General features: G+C 39.9%; 1 protein-coding gene across 6 annotated transcripts in view; it reads right to left on the minus strand.

The window, feature by feature from the left end:
• The window catches only part of CUX1 (cut like homeobox 1), a 441,436-nt gene that overhangs the window by 252,820 nt on the left and 166,535 nt on the right, over positions 1-22,081 (minus strand). For all 6 annotated transcript variants that reach the window (XM_075074026.1, XM_075074022.1, XM_075074024.1 and 3 more), the window contains exons 3-4: positions 20,904-20,951; positions 695-773 (exon numbers count right to left, since the gene is read on the minus strand). In XM_075074026.1, coding sequence (XP_074930127.1) covers positions 695-773; positions 20,904-20,951 — 127 coding nt within the window. The remainder of the gene's footprint in view (positions 1-694; positions 774-20,903; positions 20,952-22,081) is intronic.

The following is a 22,081-nucleotide window of genomic DNA, read 5'->3' on the forward strand; positions in this document are numbered from 1 at the left end:
CTATTGAGCATATACAAATATACGCCCTCTCAAATTGTAAGTAGAAAAAAAATGTTGAAATTTGGGCTGCCCCAGGAATAAAGGAAACTTCCAATCTGATACTTATACATGACCAGCCTTTACTTAATAATTATGTACGGACTTAATTTTAATAAAATTGAAGCTTGACAGAGTTTAGTTTGTCAATATCCAAAATGCTTTTCCTATTCACAACTACTTAGCAGCAGTGGTAGAGCCTGAGCTCTGGAAACAAACTGAAAGGGGTGTGTGTGTGCTTGGAGATGTGCAGAGTTGCTCTTTTATCAGCACTTTAAACGGCGCTATGACATTGATTTCTTCTGTTTGCATCATTATAATACAGTTTCAGATAGTCTCTCTCAAAAGTCTGTGAATTTATTTAATAAACCATTAACATTCAGAACAGATTTCAGAATCATATGGTACTTTAACAATTAAATATAAAATGATTCTCACAGTACTTAATACGTGAACTCAATGAACTGTTTTAAGAGGAGCCATCATTGCGCCTAAGTTACAGTTCTTTCAGTTAGAAACAATGCCATAGTACATCAATTTGAGAATAAAACCACTACTCAAACATAACTTAGCAAAGGCAAAAGAAGAAGAAATTCCCAATAGCATCTGGAACTAAAGAGACCATTTGCTTTTCAGAGTAGGATAATAATTTGCTTACCTGGAACATCAATTAATCTCTTATAGACATTTAAGAAGGCTGCCTCTGCTTCTTTGCTTCTTTTACCTAATGCATCAATCTAAAGAGAGTGAGGGAAAAGAAAGCCTTAGACTTGTTCAAACAAAACAAAGACACACACACAGAGCAATGGCACCATATACATAAATGAATCAACAGTTTCAATTTAATTCAAATGTAAAATGGGAAACTGAGTTCCCTATATACACATTGGGAAGTACTAGTGGGAATCAGCTATAGAATATGATTTTTTCTATATGTTCGTATTATATATACTAAAACACCTATTCTAGCAGAACAGTGAACATCCATATTTTATGCCCAATACCATTTATTTTAATCCTTAGTCACACAGTATATAGATTAAAACATATCTGGGACACAGGTTTTTCCATGAATAATTTATTTTGTTTGCCACTAACTGAAGCCTATCCATACTATAGCATCATACACAGGCAAGGTTTGTGCCTCATTCCACCTTTTTCGGCAACATGTGCATAGCTTTGTATTTCTATCACGTCTCCTGGCAGGTCATGAGACATTTTTCCCAGAACACTGCTATACCAAAGACTAAGCAGTCATGGATCTCCCACATACAAAGGAGTTCTTCTGTAAAGGTTAGACACATATTTCCATTTAAACTCTGAATATCCTGACTTTCGTGAGCTTAAATTACACCAGTAGGGGCAGATGCTGCCCATAGATATGTATGTGGAACTCCTCCAGAAGATAAGAGGAGCTGTGCATCCATGTGTGATGACAACAATTACTCAATACTGTTTACTATAGTTTTTCTCAGTGATTTCATTCCTAAAATAAATGGAAGGTTAACAGCTCTGAGAATGGACTAAACATTCCTTGGGTGAAGAATATAATTTTTTTTAAGTCCCTAGTGCATTGGATTAGATAACAAAACATTTATAATTATTAAAGGTTGACAAAGCACCTTTTTATACACCCCAGTGCAGAAAGAGACAATTAGGGAAACAGAGAAGTCTTTGGCTAAGTTTTCTAACAGTACACTGAGGTCTCAGCACTCAAAGGATGGATATTATGGTATCCATATTTTTACTAAAACACAAGGAAGGATCTGGATATGCAAGCCTCATTTCAACTACAGAGAAACAATTGATAAGGGATAAGATTATGAAACATATGAAAGATGTGTACGTCAACAAGAACTACAAAAAGGAAGGTCCTGTCTAAAAAACGTCCTTGAATTCTTTAACCACGTTACTGATTTGGTAGATAAGGCTGAAACAATGGACTGAGTTTACTGTATCCATGTTTCAGGAAAGTATCTGATACTCTACTACATGAGAGTTTGACTTGCAGAATTAGAAAGTATCCTACGAGCAACCTATTGAAATGGATTCTAAACTGGCTTTGGCACAGGAAACACAGGGTGCCAGTGAAAGGAAACAGCTCAGGGAGGAGAAGGAGAAGGAGGGGGATGCTGCAGGGTCAGACTTGGTGCCACATCTGTTTACTTGATGTGAAATGACTTTGTAAAGGGAAGGATTTTGAAAAAGCCTAGAACTATAGATGATTAACATAATGGAGGGAGTCAAACATTGTGCACAGGAACAGGGTATACAAATTCCAAATGTATAAATTAGTCTTATGGACTAATAACTGACTTGTAGAGATCATTATAAAGAAGTTAAGGTGACAAAACTAGGAGAGATGGACAATCGTGAAAACTACTGAACAGCACAATACGGTATATAAACCAAGACAAGACTTGGCAGGAGGGGTCCAGGACGAAAATAAGGACACTAAAAGCTATCTGCACAATGCTTGGCAGTAGTAACACAATCTTGGGATATACAGAGAAAGGTTGTAGAGACAGAAGTTATTTTGACACAATACAAGGCTGCAAGTAGAACAATGAGCCAAATTCTGATCTCTCTTGCACCCAGGAAAATATGGAGTAACTCAATAGACTTCAGTGGAGTTACACCTAATTAACACAGATGTAATTTTGGAACCTAGACTACTTTGTGCAATTCCTGGTAGCTTAGAAAATCAAAGGTATTGGTGAAATTGAAAGCAAGCAGCAGAGTGCAAAATGATTGCAGATTTGGGGAGCAGATACAAATTTTGAAGAAAGATTGGCTATGCTTGGCTTTTACAGTTTACCAAAAAAGGTTATGGAAAAACAGTGCAATCTCATAGGGCATAAGACACACTGGAAAGCAAGGAATAGATGGTTGTGAGTAAGTTGTTTATTAATTCAAACACAAGAAACCACAAATGGGATGATGTTCCTAAGGGAACGAGCACAAGCATTTCAGAATATTTGGAAACTGGAATTTGGAACAAATTGCCAAAGCCTGAAAAGCATAAGATGGTGTAAATCAATGCTTGAGAGAACTAAACAATGTTTTTGAAGTAGAGAGAATAGATAGGAGAGCCACTAGCTAGCTTTTTCAGGTTCAGATGAAAAGGTATATCCTGGATATATAAATGAAAGCTCTGAAAGGACATATGTACCCTATGTTGTACTGCTGGATCTCAATGTCCCGATACATAATTTTATCTCCATTTGCAACTTTTCTGTGTAATACAGATCTAAATTACAACTATTAAACCCTATTAACAGTAGAGAACCGATACTATACTTATGGGAGGTGGGGGAGGGAAATCATTCACCCTTTCTATCAAAGCAACAGCATTCCAGTTCATTGAGACACCCTGTCTATGAAAAACCTGAATGGATTTATTTTCATATCAAAAGTTTTTCTTTTCTAAAAAATGACACAAACCTATTTCCTGTTTAAACAATATAAAGTGTATCATTGAGGCACGAACACCTGATTATAAACTGATTAATATTAAAGTATAAAATAAAGTTCAAAAGACAGACACCAGGTGGATCAAAGATGGCAAGCAGTTTTGTAATTGACAGTAATGCTCCTGACTCTTTCGAGTCCTAAATCCAGAATTGAGATTGCAAATAGTTAGACTAAGGCACCAGGATTTCCATTCACATTATTTCATTTTAGGACTGTTTGGGCAGTCTGACAAATTATCAATCTATCTGATTTACAGATTATGTTTACTGTGAGCACCTTAACACATTTTATAACCAATACACAAACACAAAACTAGAATAAAGCACAACATTTGTTTTAACATGGATTAAAAAATAAGTAGGGATACTGCTTCTGAATGTACAGAAGTAGGGAGTGTTAACTAGATAATACTTAGTCCTGCCATGAGTGCAGGGGATTGGACTAGATGACCTCTCGAGGTCCCTTCCAATCCTATGATTCTATGTAATATGTAAGACAAAGCACCAAAACATATGGTCATTTCAATTACACAAAGAAGCAAAGTACAAAAAAACCACCACCATCATCACCACCACCACCAGAGACACAGGAAAAACAAAGCCATGAAATAACATGGAAATAAATATACTCGTACAATTCACACAACACACTTTTAAAATCAAGGTGGTGCTGCCTCAGGAGTCAGTGACGACCAGTTGGGAATGGAGTAAGTTAGAACAGTGTTAACTATGTCACAAAAACTCTGGCTGTGGAATTTTATAAGCTCTAAAAAGTATAGGGAGCCACGTGTCAACTAAAAATTACACTAGCCAACTTCTGCGATCAGCTCAGCTGTGAACCTTAACTTATCTAAACCAAGCACATTAAGTCTTTTCTGACTAGAAAGAAACAGCAGTGACCCCTGTACTCCCCACCCCCACAAGCATATGTTCACTTTTAAGTTTTGGCATACTATTTGTCTTGATAATACCATGGAGCTATATTGAGATAACAGAAATAAGACACTACTAGTGTGTTAGCAATCCTCCCTCCTTAGCATACTGTTCATCTTTAAAATACCAATGGAGCTATATGGAGATAACAGAAATAAGAAACTAGTGTGTGAGCAATCCTCCTCCTGTCCACCTTATTTTCCAAGGTCAAGCTCTTTCATGAGTTGTTGAACAGAGCTCAAAGTTCAGCCCACAGACAGAAGAAATCATTTCCATAATTATCTGTCTACTAGACCAGAGAGACTCCTTAATCTGTTCCCAATCCTTAGTCGCCAGTGTGACAGATGAATTATTGGCATACCACCATATTAGCTTGGACAGACTAATTTATATATACTGGGTCAGATTCTGATCTCTGTTACACCTGGGTAATGCCAATGAAATCACTCGACTGAGCTCTGGATTTACCCACATATTACGAAGATCAGAAACTGGCCATGAGTTTAGCGAGCACTGTCCAAATCTAGGAAGATTAAGTTTACATTAGAACTACCTGAGTTACAGCAGACCCGTGTCTAGTTAAATTCAAACAGAGACAGGTAAAACCCATCACTTTAATTTGTAATCTCTAACTCTTCATGCTTTGAGGAAGTTCAATACTAATTGAAAGTCTGAGACTGTACTGCCGCAAATCCCCTAGATTCAGTGTTCTGATCTGAAAGGAGTGGACTGCACGGGAGAACAGGCTGTACTGAACTAAATACTTTCTCATACAGTACAGTCACAGACCGAACATTGCACTACTGCATTTTAGAATTTAAAGGTACAGCACAAGAGATAAAGCTTTTACTGGGGAAGTTGGGATTTCCAGCTGTCAATGAATTTTTCACTGACACTTAACAAGAGCTGCAGTTGTGATGACATGATCAATGGGTAAAAACTCTGGATGCAGAATGAGAAAGAGGCACATGACAATGACAGCCATGGAGGAGCTAAAGGATCTGAGACTTTCAACATGGATCACAGTTAGATCACTACATATATATTTTTTTGCAGTTCAATATTCCAAATATAGCTCATCAGGGAAGGGATCATATTGTTGTCTGTGCCTTGTATTTCAATGACCATGTCAGTGCTTTAATAATTATAGTATGTTAGCAGCACATAAAATATGTCAGACATGCATAACCTGTGTGGAGATTTAATAGGGATTTTCTAGTCCTGATCCCTTTACATTTCACCACTGGATGTACATTTGTGATATTCATCCGCACAAACCCTCCAATACTCTAAGGAATAAATATCCTTTTATTATACTGTACCCAACCTGCAACTAATTTAGCACCTTAAAATAAATGGCTCTAATAGTTAACTTGATAGATTCCTGACAAATATAGATTTTCATGTAACTAACCAAATGAAAATCCCTTTATTGTTCCCATTTTTCCTGTTGCAGAGGTCTCTATATACAGGATAACCCGGGATACAACCGACTGAATTAAGGATGTGCACGCATCGATGCACACACACACACACACTCACTCAATCCAGAATTTCTTTACTCTTGTCATTTTGCATTACAAAATCATCTCTTTTTAATGTAGTTTGAATTTAATTTCTTTGGAGTGTGGAAATGCCATTAAGAATAGTAAAGGATTGTCACCACGCTTTTCACATTTTTAAATCATGCCATAATTCTTGGAGGAACCGCCTGGAAAACAAACAGTGGTGCTAGTAAGTATTGTTAACATTAAGCAATCATACAATTCATTCTTTGGAGAAATTACAAAAGAATCAGGCCTGTTTTTCATCTAAACCATTAGTATGTCAGTTTCAAAGGTGATATATCCTAACAGCTATGCAATACACAATGCATGCTAGAGACCACTTACTGTACAGGTACAGTATCTTTTCTAAGATTAAAAACTTGCCTTTTTTAATGCTAACAGTAATATCTGCATCATGAACCAATGGGCTGAGAATTATTTTTTTTTAAATTAGAAACTCAAGGTGACAGAACACACAGCAAAAAAACTGTTTTGTTTGATTATTTGTATAAATTAAACACATTTAAAAGGATTTTAATGATGCGTTTAAGAAAAAGCTTGTGAATCTGCTTACAGGATATGGTATTTTTTTGCTGAGCAATAGATTGATAGATAGAACAAAAATGGGGCCTTATGGAAACAATGGAAGCCTGTGAACACAGTTGCTCTAATGTAGTGCACAGGTGTGCCACCTTTAAGTAATACAGTCCTAGGGACATGTACACCAGTTAAATTTACCAGCACATTACAGTTTGATAAAAAGCTATCTGGCATAAAGACAACAGCAGCAGATTACAGATAAGATTAGATAAAACAGATTAGCCATTATCTTTGAAAACTCAAGGAGATTCCAGAGGACTGGAAGAAGGCAAATATAATACCAATCTATAAGAAGGGGCATAACGACAACCCAGAGGATTACAGACCGGTCATCTTAACTTCAGTACCCAGAAAAATAATGGAGCAAATAATCAAGCAAGCAATCTGCAAGCACATAGAAGATAAGGTGATAAGTAACAGTCAGCATGGATTTGTCAAGAACAAATGGTGTCAAACCAACATAGTAGCTTTCTTTGACAGGGTAACAAGCCTTGTGGATAGGGGGAAAGCAGTAGATGTGGTATATCTTGACTTTGGCAAGGCTTTTGATACTGTCTCGCATGATCTTCTTATAAACAAACTAGGGAAATACAGCCTATATGGAGCTACTATAAAGTGGGTGCAAAACTTGTTGGAAAACTGTTCCCAGCGAGTAGTTATCTGTGGTTCACAATCAAGCTGGAAGACCATATCAAGTGGGGTCCCACAGGGATCAATTCTGGGTTTGATTCTGTTCAATATCTTCATCTATCATTTAGATAATGATATAAAGAGTACACTTATAAAGTTTGTGGACAATACCAAGTTGGGAGGAATTGCAAGTGCTTTGGAGGACAGGATTAAAATTCAAAATGATCTGGATAAACTGGAGAAAAATAGGGACAAACTGGAGAAAGTCCAAAGGACAGCAACAAAAATGATTATAGGTCTAGAAAACATGACCTATGAGGGAAGATTGAAAATAAATTGAGTTTGTTTAGTCTGGAGAAGAGAAGACTGATAGGGGACAGAGTAGCAGTTTTCAAGTACATAAAAGGTTTTTACGAGGAGGAGGACAAAAAACGTTCTTGTTACCCTCTAAGAACAAGACAAGAAGCAATGGGCTTAAATTGCAGCAAGGGCAGTTTAGGCTGCACATCAGGAAAAGCTTTCTAACTGTCAGGGTAGTTATGCATTGGAACCAATTGTCTAGGGACACTGAGTCATTTCACTTATTGGAGGTTTTTAAGATTACACAAACACCTGTCAGGAATGGTCTAGTTATTACGTAGTCCTGCCTTGAGCAGAGGGGACAGGACTAGATGACTTACTGACCCTTCAAGTCCTACACTTATATGTAGGGCTTTGGAGCTGTGCTCTGGCTCCGCTCCAGCTCCAAACAAAAACCTGAAGTTCCACTGCTCCGGAGCTGCTCCGCGCTCCAGCTCGGGGCTCCACTCCAAAGCCCTGTTTGTAGGACACTATAAATGGGACTCAGATCCTCCAAAGTTCCAGATCTTCTCTCCCCAAGACAGCCTAAGGCTATGTCTACGCTACAGCTGGGATTGACGCACTGAGATCTATCCACCAGTGGTCGATTTAGCGGGTACAGTGAAAACCCACCAAATCGAAAACAGATTGCTCTCCGATCGACCCTGTATTTTACCCCCAACAAGACGACTAAGGTAAGTCAATGGGAGAGTTTCTCCTGTCAACCCTCTGCGCTGTAAACTCCGCGGTAACGTAACTTGAGGTACATCGACTCCAGCTACATTATTCATGTAGCTGGAATTGCATAGCATAAATCGACTTACCGTGGTAGGGTAGACATAGCCTAAGTATTCTAAGCATCTCCAGATACACTCTGTTCTTCCCAGCCAACAACCAAGCCCCTTCCTGGAGATGGGCTTACTCTCCCAGGGCCACAGGATCGAGTCTTGTCTTCCTCCGACTTCTGAAGTCCTTGATCCTCTTGCCCATCCCATTCCAGTAGGTATTTACAAGTGAATGACAATGCTGTGCTTTTCACTGCTCATGCCACCTACTGCTCTGCCTTCAAGTTATTGTTGTGCTCAGGTCCCTTCTAACTGCGGCTGAACGTGGATCCCACGTACCCTGTGTTAATCTGCCTCCTACCCCCTGCCTAGGGAATATCTGGAACACAAGCAAACTAAGTGGCAAGAATTAACAGCCTGTAGGATTTGATCCTCCACACCCATAAGTAGCATAGAGCAAGAGTGGAGATTTGCATCTGTACATCCATCTCAGCAGGGGCTGAGGCACAATCAGCAGAGCAATACACAGTGGAATCAGTGCAGTGACCCAGCACCTATGTCAATATGCCTTTTTGCATGCGTGTGGAAGACTCAAATGGCACGTGTTGGAAAGTGGAGTCTAGACATGGCTAGGGCAATGATGCCAAACCCTCATCCACAAAATGGAAATTAGGGAGCAGAGTAGCCATTTTCTTGAATTTCTGTGCCATGCAGCTCCATCTAACTTCCCAGTATGAAAAGCGGCACCATGCTAAACTGAGTGGTTCTCTAACCTGTCCTTCAGCCTCTCACCGCAGCCTCTTATGAGCAGTAACCCTTTAACTATATCTATTTGAAATATGTATAGTTAAAGCAGTCTAACCCTTAGTGTGGATGCAGTAGTCAGTTACATAAAGATGCTTTTTTCCCATAAATTTGGGTGAAAATACACCCCCCGCACACTGAAACAGTTAAACTTAAGAAGAGAAAGAAACTTTACTATAGTGAAGGTTGAAAGTTGCTTACTGTTTAACAGACTATTCTTAAGTGCTCTAAAATCCACATGCTGACTCAGATTGTTTTTAAATTTGCTATGCCCAACAGGTGCAGAGTAGGGACAGAGGTCCAAATCTGGGGTCATTTGAATAAGAGGTTCCTGAGATACAGCACTCTTCAAAAAAAAAAAAGTGTGTTAATAAAATCAACTCCCCCCCCTTCCCCAGCCTTTTTGGAGCACATCTGGGGCTTAAACTATGGCTCTAATCCTTCCCAAACTTATCACAGTTGTTTGGGATTTATCTCAGCTAGTGCATGGCACCCACTGTACCTGTGGGCTGGTTATGTTAAAGAAATTATTCAGGGTTAAGTTAGGCACTCCAGAGCAGGGTTTCTGTAGCTTCAGCCAAAGGGTATGTCTACACTGCAACTGGGGCTGCATGTGTAGGCCTAATCTGAGCTAACTCACTAAAACTAGCGGTGTAGCCACAGTGGCACAGGTGGCAGCATGGGCCAGCTGTAGGAGTACATACACAAGGTTCCAGGTGGGACTGTCTGTGGCAGCTAACTCACACCACTACTGTTAGTGCTAGTTTGAGCGAGCTAACTCAGATCAAAAGGTAACTCAGGTATGTCTGCACATGCTGCAATTACGCCCTCTGAGTGCTGCGGAAACACACCCAGAGACAATGAAATCCACATGTACAGCAAGATTAAAGGCTTTTAAAGTGCCAGACTGTTTCCAGGCAGTCTGCTGTCAGGGCTTGTCTACACTTGAAACACTGCAGAGCTACAGTTGCATAGCTGTATTGCTTCAATGTAGACACTCAATACAGCAACAGGGGATGTTCTTCTGTCAGCTTAGTTAATCCACCTCCCCAAGAGGCAGTAGCTAGGTCAATGGAAGAATTCTTCCATCAACCTAGTGCTGTCTACGCCAGGGGTTAGGTCAGCTTAACAGTATTGCTCAGGAGAATGGATTTTTCACACCCCCGAGCGACATAGCTGAGTCAACGTAACTGTTGAGTGCAGACCTGGCCATAGTAACTGGGTGGCCCAACGACACATGCTGTGGTCACTGCACCAAAGTCAGTGCTTAATTTGTGCCAGCACTTCCCAGGGCTGAGCCCCAGCACCTCTAGAATTGGCACCTCCTACCTCAAGCTGGTACATACACTACTCACAGCCTCACCACCTTCCCAACCTCATGATCCTCCAAGGTTAACAGGGGCCCTGCGTGGCAAAAAGAAGAGTGGAGCTGATGTGCATGTGAGGGGGCCTGGAGCAGCAAAAGGTATGGGGATGAACAATGGGTGATGGAAGGAAAGTTGGAGCAGTACTAGAGCAATGAAGGGAAGATGGGGATGAAAAGAAGGGTGTCAAATGTGCAGTGGGGAATGTCAGAGGGCTTCAGCTCTGTCCCCCTCCCAAACACTCCACGTCATTCACTCCATATTTGTCTCGCACTTCAAAAAACACCCTCAATGACTCCACATCACTCCCTGAATTGTACCTGCATCCCCTCTCCTGCTCCTCAACCTGCGTGTCCTATTCCAACAACCACCTGTTCATGGGGAGGAGGGAGATGATGAGATGCTGTAGAGTCTGTGAAGGGACTAACATGCAGCTAGTGCATTCTGTGGTTGAAGTAATCATTGCCACAGAGCTCGAGGCAAAAGAGGCAGAGAGCTGGGCTTTGGCACATGCAGAAGTGAGTTTTTTGTTTTTTGTTTTTAAAAGGAAATTAAACAGCCCAAAACTTAACACAGAGCTACGGCTGCCTAGTGGGTACCTCAAACCCTTCAGAACCACAGAATTCTTCTATGAGAGGGATAGCTGTGTTAGTCTGGATCTGTAAAAGAAGCAAAGAGTTCTGTGGCACCTTATAGACTGACAGACATATTGGAGCATGAGCTTTCGTGGGTGAATACCCACTTCGTCGGATGCATCCGACAAAGCGGATATTCACCCATGAAAGCTCATGCTCCAATACGTCTGTTAGTCTACAAAGGGCCACAGGACTCTCTGCGACTTTTACAGATCCAGACTAACACGGTTACCCCTCTGATTCAGAACATTTTGTTCAGCTACACTCAAACCTCTGAAAACAAAAAATTCAAGTTAAGGAATACATCACCTCTGAAACACTACCTTAACTCTGCCCCCTTTGAGCAAAACTTGACATGCCAATAACACACATACTAACATTCTACCCTTACAGATGTTACAGGACACTCAGGGAACAGAGCATGTGAGCAGTGCACAACAAAGCCTAACATCTTATCTTTGTTATAGCAAGACTCAAGTGTAGGTCAGGCATAGCAAACAGGAGCTACCTACACCTGGCCTACAGGCCAACTCTGAGCCTACTCCATGAAAATCAGCTTAGACTTGCTAAATGTTACAACCCCTTCATCTTTCCCAGAGGATTCCTTCTGACACACTGCCTTCATACCCCTCATTAACCCAGAGATGACTGCCATATGTCACCACACTACTGATGATCCACATGACAAACACACCTCTGTACGTTTCATATCACAGTAACAGTTAGGCCAACCTGCTCCAACTAAATCCTCTACTATCCAATACTACTACACACCTAGCACAATGAACCTAGCTGGAGTGCACGCAGATCTAATGCTGTGATTCACATTGCTGGAACACAGCAAACAATGGCACGCGCTCCTAGAATTTCCTTATGTTTACTTGTTATGGCACCCTCTCCCTTCCTGAACCATTGCCAGCGGCTATTACTAGCTCCAGGGGGACAGAGGTAAAGCTGTGCAGCAGGGATGGAGAGTACCGTAAGTTTGTATTTCCTGATTTCCAGAGGTCTGAGTGTAGCAGAATTCAGTGTTCTGAAGGGCACCAAGCACCACTAGGCAATCTTAACTCTCTTAATGAAGCTTTAGGACATTTAACCAGTACAAAATTGTATGTACCTGCAAACTAAGGACTAGTTTACAAACAGAAATAATGCCTTTGAAAGGTGCAAATTGCCCAATTCTTCTCAATGAGGTGTTTCTAAAGTCTGGTGACAAAGTAATGTCAGTTTTAGCTATTTCACCACTAACCATTTCAATAGAAACTTTCAGCTACTCTGGGATAGGGGTGTGGTATAGGAGAGAGGTTATAGAAGAGAGTGTGGTGTTATGGACGGAGCTTGAGAAGAGTGCCAATATTTTCACTCCCCGTCTGAGCCCAGGGCAGGAAGATGGATGAGATGCCTTCTCCAGCTCTAATGTCTAACACAGATATAATTAAAAATGGAAACACATGGGAAGGGAATATTTATTAAATGTATAAAATGAAAATATGCCTTAAGGTACTGTCCGAGATTGGAGGCAGCATGGAGTCTGACCACCACCAGGAGGCGCTCTAAGAGGCACTGCACTGGGCCAGATTCTCCTACTGCAGGATGAGTAACTTCCATTGATTTCAGTGGGACCTGCTCATATCTTGCAAGAAGGGGAAAAATAAGGCCCATTGTAATTTGGGATGGAATAGAATGCCAGTGGTATGTGCAGGGGGTATAACAGATGCGGGGAAGCTAGTCACATCCTTCTCTTGTGTGCTATGGTTGAACATAATCTCACCTATAGCAGAGTTCATAGTTTGTAAAGTTAATAGTTTTGAATATAATATTTCTTCTCTCAAAGGCTACCCACTCCATGTGTATAACTCTTATTGATATTAATGGGTGTCCTGCATTCTCATCAAGAAGAGAGCATACCCCTTTCCAGATATCTAAATATATTTAAATTCCCTTCCCGGGGGAAGACTTTGCCTAAACTGCAACAAACTTAGCCAAAATCGATCATTTACACATTTGTACAAACCAAAGAAACAAAATCAAACAGCACCATTGTTGTTCCAAGCTGTTCAGCATTTTCTTTTGCAGTTTAGGATCGTAACACAAGATTAAAATAAAGTGTGTAAAACCTTTTTCTGTGTTCATGTTAAAGAAAAAAAAAACAACACTCCACTGGCAGCTGCTGAGAGAATGTTAAAGATAACAATTATCTAGTGGAAATATTAGATTTGCTCCACATTGTCTGTTACATACAATTGTTTAATGGGGCTTTTATTGAAAAGCTGCAAAGCTTTGGGCCTAAATCAATGAGATGAAAGCTCTGAATTTTGATGTATGCTGTTGACTTCCACAACACAGAGCAATTTGTAATAGCTTTGCCTCACTGTTGTTTTCAAAGCTCCTGCTACATCATAAGCATTTATTTCTGACCACAAAATTACATTTCTTTAACAGACAGCAGCTCAGGGTCTTTAAGAGGTTAACTTCTGGAGTGCTTGGCTGCTCTCCAGCCTCTGTACTAGCATCAATGCTAATGCAACAGCACACAACAGCACACAGGCTAGCCATGATTAATAGACTGCTGAATACGCTGCTTTCCACATACACACACTTTTCATTCCCCTGCTTCCATAGATCATGGACTTATCCTCAAAATATCTGACTGAAATTGAATTTGGCTTCTCTCTCAACCGTTCATTTCCTATGTTATGCAAGGTTATATCCTTTTCTGCATGAGCAGAACCAAACCAGCTGCAGCTTTTGAGAAGAAAATGTGTTTTCAATTATGAAGTTGGCCTGAATATTGAACCAATTCTAATTGAGCCATCATAGAGTGAACTTACAGGAAAGAAATCATATGAATCAGGTTTGTAAATTTAACAAAAGGAAATTTAAAAAGAAAAGAAAAGATTGATATTAGCCAAGGAATAGTCCTATAAAATGCAGGGGACAAGAACAGATGACTGAACTTTTTTAGGCCATTCTGTTTACGAACTCATTAAAGCATCCTTTCACTGGTATGATTAGTAGTTCCAGTACACCAGTCTGGTCATATTTTCAACTCCTTTGTCTGCATATAGATAATTACTAAATTACTCTACTGACCAAATCAATAGCTTAAAGAGCAATTCAGCTAAGCACTGAGCCAGAGTGCTCTCATCAGAATGGCAATACATCTAAATTTACCTGTCTTGAAAGAAGAAAACTAGATATGGCAGTCACAGAAGATCACAGTCTACTCTTTCAGAGTATTTGCCTTAAAGGATGCTCCAAATTAAGGATTAGTGTGTTCCTGTTGGACAGTCCTGCTATGCCACATGAAAAGAATGTTAATAACCCCAGGAAATCCTTTCCCAGCCTTAATATCTACTTGATGATATCACAAATATGGATTGAGACATGAAATTTCCACAAAGCAAATTTATTTCTATAACAGAAAGCATAGCCTACGAACATAAAGCTTTATATTTAGGATTTCATGTGCAAGAGTTCGTCTACTTATATAAATGTGATAACCCATTGCAACCTACTATATATTATGTGCAGACAGTGTTTATTCAAATGATAACTAGATGGCGTTTCCTTTCTAAATTGGAAAACAAATTATAATTGGATAATACAATACTCTGGCCATTATTTATTCATTCTGGCTTTTAGGATACTGTGATTGAAGAGTTAACTGGAAGCACCCTCAACTTATTGATTGTAAACAAAGAAAAAAATGATTTAAAAAAAAGAGTTAAGGTTGAAAGTGGAGTTCAGTTGAGTCCAGCTAAGACACCTACAAAATTACGTTCTTTATAAAATTCTATAATTTCTAAAAACACCAATGGGCCCTGTTGTTCTATTAATTCTTCATCCCTCCCTCTCACACCACCTCATTTACATCATCTCACAAGCTTAAGTGTGCCCCCTAAAGTTTCCACAAACATATACAAGTCAAATAACTAATTTAGCAGTTTTGAAGCAAAAAGCTTTTTGTGCATTTTAAAAGGAGGGCTTATAAGAGAAATCCAAACGCAATCTTAATTATGGAATGAATATCATAATAAAAACAATAATATACTTCAAGTAGACTGTCTATTCCCAAATAAGTCAGGAAGTTTAAAACTGTTTTGTATTATTTTTTCATTTTAGTTTGATATCCTGTTTTTTCATCCACGTTACTGTAATTGTAACATTACTGTTGGGACTCAATGTATTCTATGGCTAGGCTCACAGAACAAACGTGATAAAATCATCACTATACTATGCATTTCAGAACCTTAAGAATTTCATTTTTTTTTCCCTTTAGCTAACAATCCCCCACATGAACCCTGCTTTAATAGGTTTTCTTATTGTATTTGTTTTAAGTACATTTTTGAACTTGCAGTATCCTAATTTCTATTTCAGAAGGCTTTTACATTCAATGTTACCATGAAAAATCTGCAGTTCCAAGATCTGTAGATGAAAACAGCTCTTTCAAGCAACTAATAGAAACTGCATATTTGGTAACAAACAGTTTCCATCTGCAATTTCCCTTGATTTAGATAAACATCCATAGAATGCAAAACATTCTGGCTGTGTTTTTTATATTTATAAATATCCATCCGTATTGTGCAGTGAAATACAAAGAAAACTTGAGAGATCAAACTAAAAGCAAAACATCTACTACTGAAGGAAACCAATGAATAAATTTAAAGAAATTAGCTAACAGCTAGTATATTTGCTGAATGCTCCACATGTTATGCACAGGGAGGACGGTGAAAACATAAGTGTTTTTAAGTTTACCGTCTCCTCCAAGCCATGTCTGGATAACTGATGTCACATGCTCCCTCACTCCAGGATACCCCCCAGCATGAACTATGCTCATGATGTCACAGCAAACATGGAGCCCAACTGGAGCAGAGAGTCATCCTACAGCAGACCTGTAAAGGCTTGTTTCTCGTTATAGGGCAGAAGTTTGCTAAACATTTAATATTACTCTTTTACATGCCAAAGGACAGTCAATGGGTAGTTCCAACAGCATAAGAATATTTTAAAACCCTGCAAAACCATTCTGTATCTAAAGGGGAAAATGACACTTATATGACCCCAAAAAGGTAGTTCCAGAAGGACTGCATAGCAATTGTAAAATTACAAGTATGATGCATGCTGCAATATCTCTGGGACTGGGGTGAGAGGCACAACTTCAGAGGACCTGAAATGGAGGAAAGCTTATGCCTTGAATGCCTCTTGTGCTCTGTGGAGCATTCAGCACATAAGCTTGTAATAAGTTATTTAATAAGATTAATACTTGTGAACCAACTGTAGATAGTACATTATTACTTGCCAGAAACTGGGCTCATATTTGTTTTATTTACTGAAATAATTTCATATTAAGGCTGATGCACTGTTTCTAAGAAACACCATGGTTGAGAGTCATCCATGCTATGTTTATATACAATTGACATGATCAGGGTAAAAACAACGAGGCATCCTTGTGGCACCTCAGAGACCAACAAATTTCTTTGGGCATAAGCATAAATTTGTTAGTCTCTAAGATGCCACGAGGACTCCTTGTTGTTTTTGCTGATACACACTAACACGGCTACCACTCTGAAACCTGTCATGATGAAGGTAATTATTCTGGAGATAAAAGGAGTTTCTAAGGCCTGTTTTAGGCCCGGTCTACACTGGGGCGCAACTTCAGCTATGTGAATAATGTAGCTGAAGTCGATGTACTTAGATCTACTCACTGCGGTGAGTCAACTGCTGCTGCTCCCCCATTGACTCTGCCTCCGCCTCTCATGGCAGTGGAGCACAGGAGTCGACAGGACAGCGCTTGGGGTCAAGATGTGATAAATCGACCCCCGCTGGATCAATCGCTGCCCGCTGATCCGGTGGGTAGTATAGACCTATCCTTACAGAGATGCACACCAATGTGACAACATAGATGCAGTTACAATAGTACCAGCCCTAATGCAGACATGCTGCACTGATGTAAAATGAGGTTTATACTAGCATGTCTTACTCTGGTAATTTACCAGAGCAAATTAAACCAGTATAAACTGTAATTTACATCAGTGCAGTAAGTCTACAGCAGAGGTTTGCTTCGCTGCAACACTGATATATTCATATAAGTGCAAATTTCTCTAAAATAGATAGGACATGTTCAGAGAAGCTTCTTTAAATGTAGCAGGATCAGGGTTTATGACACATACTTGAGCATGCAGCATTCCACTCATTAGAGAAAAGTAGTATACATACGCAGACTTCTGTCAATATATTACAAGATGGAAACCAAAGTGAAAGAGTCTTATAGAGCATTACAATTCATATAAAGCAATGTTAATATGCATGTTCCCATTGTCAAACTGACTTACACAGGTCATTCTTTTTCCTCACGTGTTGTACTATATAAGGAACTTCATCTGATAAGCTTTTATAATTGCGCTTGGAAAATTAAGTAGTTAAAAAAACATATTGCTTCCAAGCAAAGAAATTATTGCTTCTTTGAGGGACATATTCAGTCAAATGTGCAAAGAATCAGAAATATAACCCTCATAAAAAATAATATGTGCTCACTTAATTCCCTAGGCAGATTGCTGAAAATATACTCCTAAATTTCTCTCCACGCTCTGATGGGAACTGCAACAGTAAAATAATCATTTTACAGCTTATTACACATTTAGCAAGTGTAATCCATGCCTGTTGGGTGTGGTGCCCTGTCCCTGTCTAGTGCCACCTAGACATTAAAAGCCACATGGCTGTAACAGACTCATTAGCTCATGCAGTAGATGCTCATACACTAAGTTTCAGAGGTCCTAGGTTCGATCCCGCCTGCCAACAACCCAGGTTTGTCAGCATTACAAGGGTGGGCTCCTCCCAGCTTATCAACTGGGAAGTCTCTGAAGCTCAGGATGGGTTTTCCTCAACTAGGGGAAGATGTAACCTATGCCTGATCAGGACTGCCCGGGGTGGGGGAAGTGAGGCAATTTGCCCTAGGCCCCACAGGGGCCCTGTGAGCCGCTCTGGGTTTTATCCGGTGGGCCCTTCACTTGCTCCAGGTCTTTGGTGGCAGGTCCTTCAGTGCAGTGGAAGACTCGGAGTGAGTGAAGGACCCACTGCTGAAGTGCTTTCGAAGCCTCGGAGCGCCGCCCAGTGAGTACAAGCGCTACAAGCAGCGGGAAAAAGGGGAAAAAAAAGCAGTGATTGGCAGCACTTAGGCTGTTCTACCATCACTGCTTCATTCTTTGGCGGCAATTTGGCGGCAGATGCTTCCCACCGCTGAATTGCCACTGAAGACCGGCTCTGCCCCCTGAATCCTCTGGACGGCCCCGTGCCTGCTAGATTAAGGAGTCTGCTACAGCCTTAACTAAAAATCACATGGCTTTTAGCTCACCTTCTAGAGTTAATGAGTCTGCTACAGCCACGTGGCTTTTAGCTCATACAGTAAATGCTCAAAGGGTGGTGATGGATGGCAGGCGAGAGATCACTTGATCATTACCTGTTACGTTCACTCCCTCTGGGGCACCTGGCATTGGCCACTGTCAGTAGACAGGATATTGGGCTGGATGGACCTTTGGTCTGAACCAGTACAGCCATTCTTATGTTCATACACTAAGCTTCAGAGGTCCCAGGATTGATCCCGCCCACCAACGACCAGGGTCTATCGGCATTACACAATTGCAGCCGTGGTACATTCTTTGAGGTAAGATATCTACAACATATAAGGTATGAGGTTACAGCCACTACTTACAGCTTCTGATGCACTAATTTTTATTAATTATTATTATTATTATTATTATTATTATTATTATGATGAAGTATGAGTTTAAATTTAAAATCTGATTTTTTTCTAAATAAAAATTTAACCTTTCTTATGGTGTAAGGTCACATATAAATAGTTCCTGTTTTTCTTATAACAGAATTAATTGATTATTTTGTTGTATTTCCAGGATTTTTCACAGTAGATAGACCCATCAGTCTTCTGCACTAGCACTTTTCTTCACATTTCTCAGTGTGGCTTCCACAGGTGCTTGCACTAGTGGAAGCACTAGCACACACTGGCCACTGACATTTTAATCAGTGCATTTCACAGCTCTGCTCAGAGCAGGTCTAGTTGACACAGGTTAAAAACACTGGTGAGTTGCTCTACACAATCCATCTTTCCCTCTGGTGTGGTAGCAATGCCATGCAACCAAGGGAAACCAGAAGAAAAATACCAGTGAAGAAACAGGAATTGTTAACATGACTCTGCAGTTCAGACTCTGGGGGTATGAATTTCAGCATGGACTAGCTTGCTGTGCTGTAACTCCCCCACCTGGACACAACAGGCACAAACTGAAAGCTATCTAGTTCACATTAACTTTTCAGTCCTGTTTAAAGAACACTATGGCCAGATCTACATTATAAACTGACATCAGTATAACTATGTTGCTCAGAGCTATGAAAACCCCCAAGCAACGCAGATATACTGACCTAACATCCAGTGTAGACGGCACTATGTCAACAGGAGGGCTTCTCCCATCGACATAGCTACCGCCTCTCACTGAGGTGGATGCACCGCTGCAGCGTTTTTGGTGTAGACCGGCTCTAACTTAAGGTGAACTAGGCACCTTTTAGTTCACGCCCACAGCATCCACACAGGGGACTTTCAGCACAGCACACCAGTGAGCACTGCAATTCACACCACTGTCATCCAAACTGCAGGGCTGTGCAGACATAGCCTTAGTGCATATTACTTTTTAAAGTGTTACAGCCTGATCCAAAAGCCATTAAAATCAATACAAAAATTCCACTCAGGCCTAACTACTGTTTGAAAAAAACACCACCTGCAATGAGTGCTTCACTGTCAGCCACAGTCAAAACCTACAACTCTACGGCAGGCTGCAACCTCCTTTCCCATAGGAAAGGGCCTCACATCAAAATACTGACAGGTTGAAATTGTGACTTTTCTTAAGAGAAAAATGTCTCCGGGAACAGAAGTAGTAGCAACGGTGTTAGAACTTCCTGTAATTATTTTTTCTTCCAAGTATCACCTACAAACATTAGGGTCCAACAAGCTCTTTTAGAGTCTAATGTTTCAACTTTGAGGGAAAATTTACATGTTACATATTCTATACATCGTTTTCCCTCTTCAGTGTAAACCTATATATATTTTATACATGCATATTACATAACATACATTAACATTTACATTATATTTAGGATCTACATGGCTTAGGACCCACCCTAGATACTGAGTCTCTCTCCACTATGTTACAGCTGAGATCAGCAGGAGCCCCTGACCTGGAGCCTCACTGTTACAAACGAAAGGGGGCTGCTGGCAGTGTTCTCTGTGAGGGCCACTCCCTCCTCCAGACTTTGAAAATGGCTCCGGACGTTAATCCATAATAGCATGAACTTCAAGGCACATTGTAAAGCTCATCTTTTTTTTCCAGGCATTTGAAAATGGGGTGGAAGGATTGTGATGGGGTGGAAGATTTCAGTTTCTAAATTGCCTGATGGCCTACCACCAGTCTATCTTCCATTATACTGCAGAACTTAGGGTATTTGTAATGTTTTTAGGTTATATCAAGAACTTCTAAAACATACGAACAGATGCCTTTTTTAAGCATTTGTATAAACCAAAATATATTCCTTTTTCATATACATAAACACACATAGACTCTACTCCTGCAAACTGCTCCATGCTTATGGCACAGCCCTTGGTCCATACAGCCTCACTGAATGGTTACATCACACTAGATTGACGTAAACGTAGGCAATCAGAAGTGACAAGATAAACGAAAGTATTGTCTCTTACCTCCCCTTGGAAACTCTTCAATAATGGAGCTACCTGTTTGCGCAGATCCTGCAAGACAAAAGCAAAGGGATTCCATCAGGAAACATTTAAAAAAAAGAAAGCATATAAAGAATAATTTTGATCAGACTAGAAGTGATTATTAAATATTTAGAATGGAGCAGCATGCTGTCAATCTTTTTTCTCCAATTTTTTGAATGTTGATTTTGAAGCTTGATTGTATTTTATAGAAACGTTTGTTTAATCAGAGGTTAGCTAGAATTCATTCTGAACAGGATCATGTTTCCAATGTAATAGTTTCCAGTTTGGTACACACTTTTGATTGTTGCAAATGATAACTGGTTAAAGACTGTGGTAACGTTGGGCAGGCTGTTAACTCTTTCAATTTTATAAGTGTACTGGAACAGTGAAGTGAATAATGTGATTTGAAGTAAATTTGTGTGTCCACCTGAAAAGCATTCCAACTACAGCCCTGAATTGAAGTCAAAGTCTCCTTTTGACATGTGTGAATGTGCAATAATGGAAGTTTCCTCCTTTTGAGTGTAAGGCCATCAGGGGCCATAGAGTTGCCAACCCTCAGGATTGGCTTGGTGTCTCCCAGAATTGGCACTGATCTCCTGGTGACTATCAAAAGCAATCCAGGGGATTTTAATAGAATATTTTCAGAAAATGACATTACATCATGTTGGGGGGGAAAAAATCTTTTGGAAAAAGCTTTAGTCAGAGCTGGCAACCCTAAAGGGCCACCACCTTAATTAAAGACAGTTTGGCTTCGCCCCTATTGAAAATGAGAAATAGTAGCAATTTTGAAAAAGGAAACTTTTGTAAAGGGCTGCTGTGATTCCAGTGCCTTGAGAACAATGAGAAATAGTAGACATTTTGAAAGTGGGAATTCTTTGTGGTTCTTCTACAAACAATTAATTATTCGTTGGCCCGTGCTAAAGAAGAGTCTTTCAGTTCTGAAGTATGACAACAAATGGCCATTAATCCTTAAAAAAATTAAAAAGGCTTCAGATATAATCTACACATACTACATGGGAAGTCTATTACTTCACCATCAAGATCATTTAGGACAAAAACATAGTACAGTGGTCTGATAGTACTTAATTTCTTAAAGGACCTTCTTTTAAACTAATTTTAATTCTAACTAATAGAAGTACTTATGAATTCTCAGAAAATTC

Source organism: Chelonoidis abingdonii, chromosome 20 (genome assembly GCF_003597395.2).
Source record: "Chelonoidis abingdonii isolate Lonesome George chromosome 20, CheloAbing_2.0, whole genome shotgun sequence".
In the NCBI taxonomy this organism is placed as follows: Eukaryota; Metazoa; Chordata; order Testudines; family Testudinidae; genus Chelonoidis; species Chelonoidis abingdonii.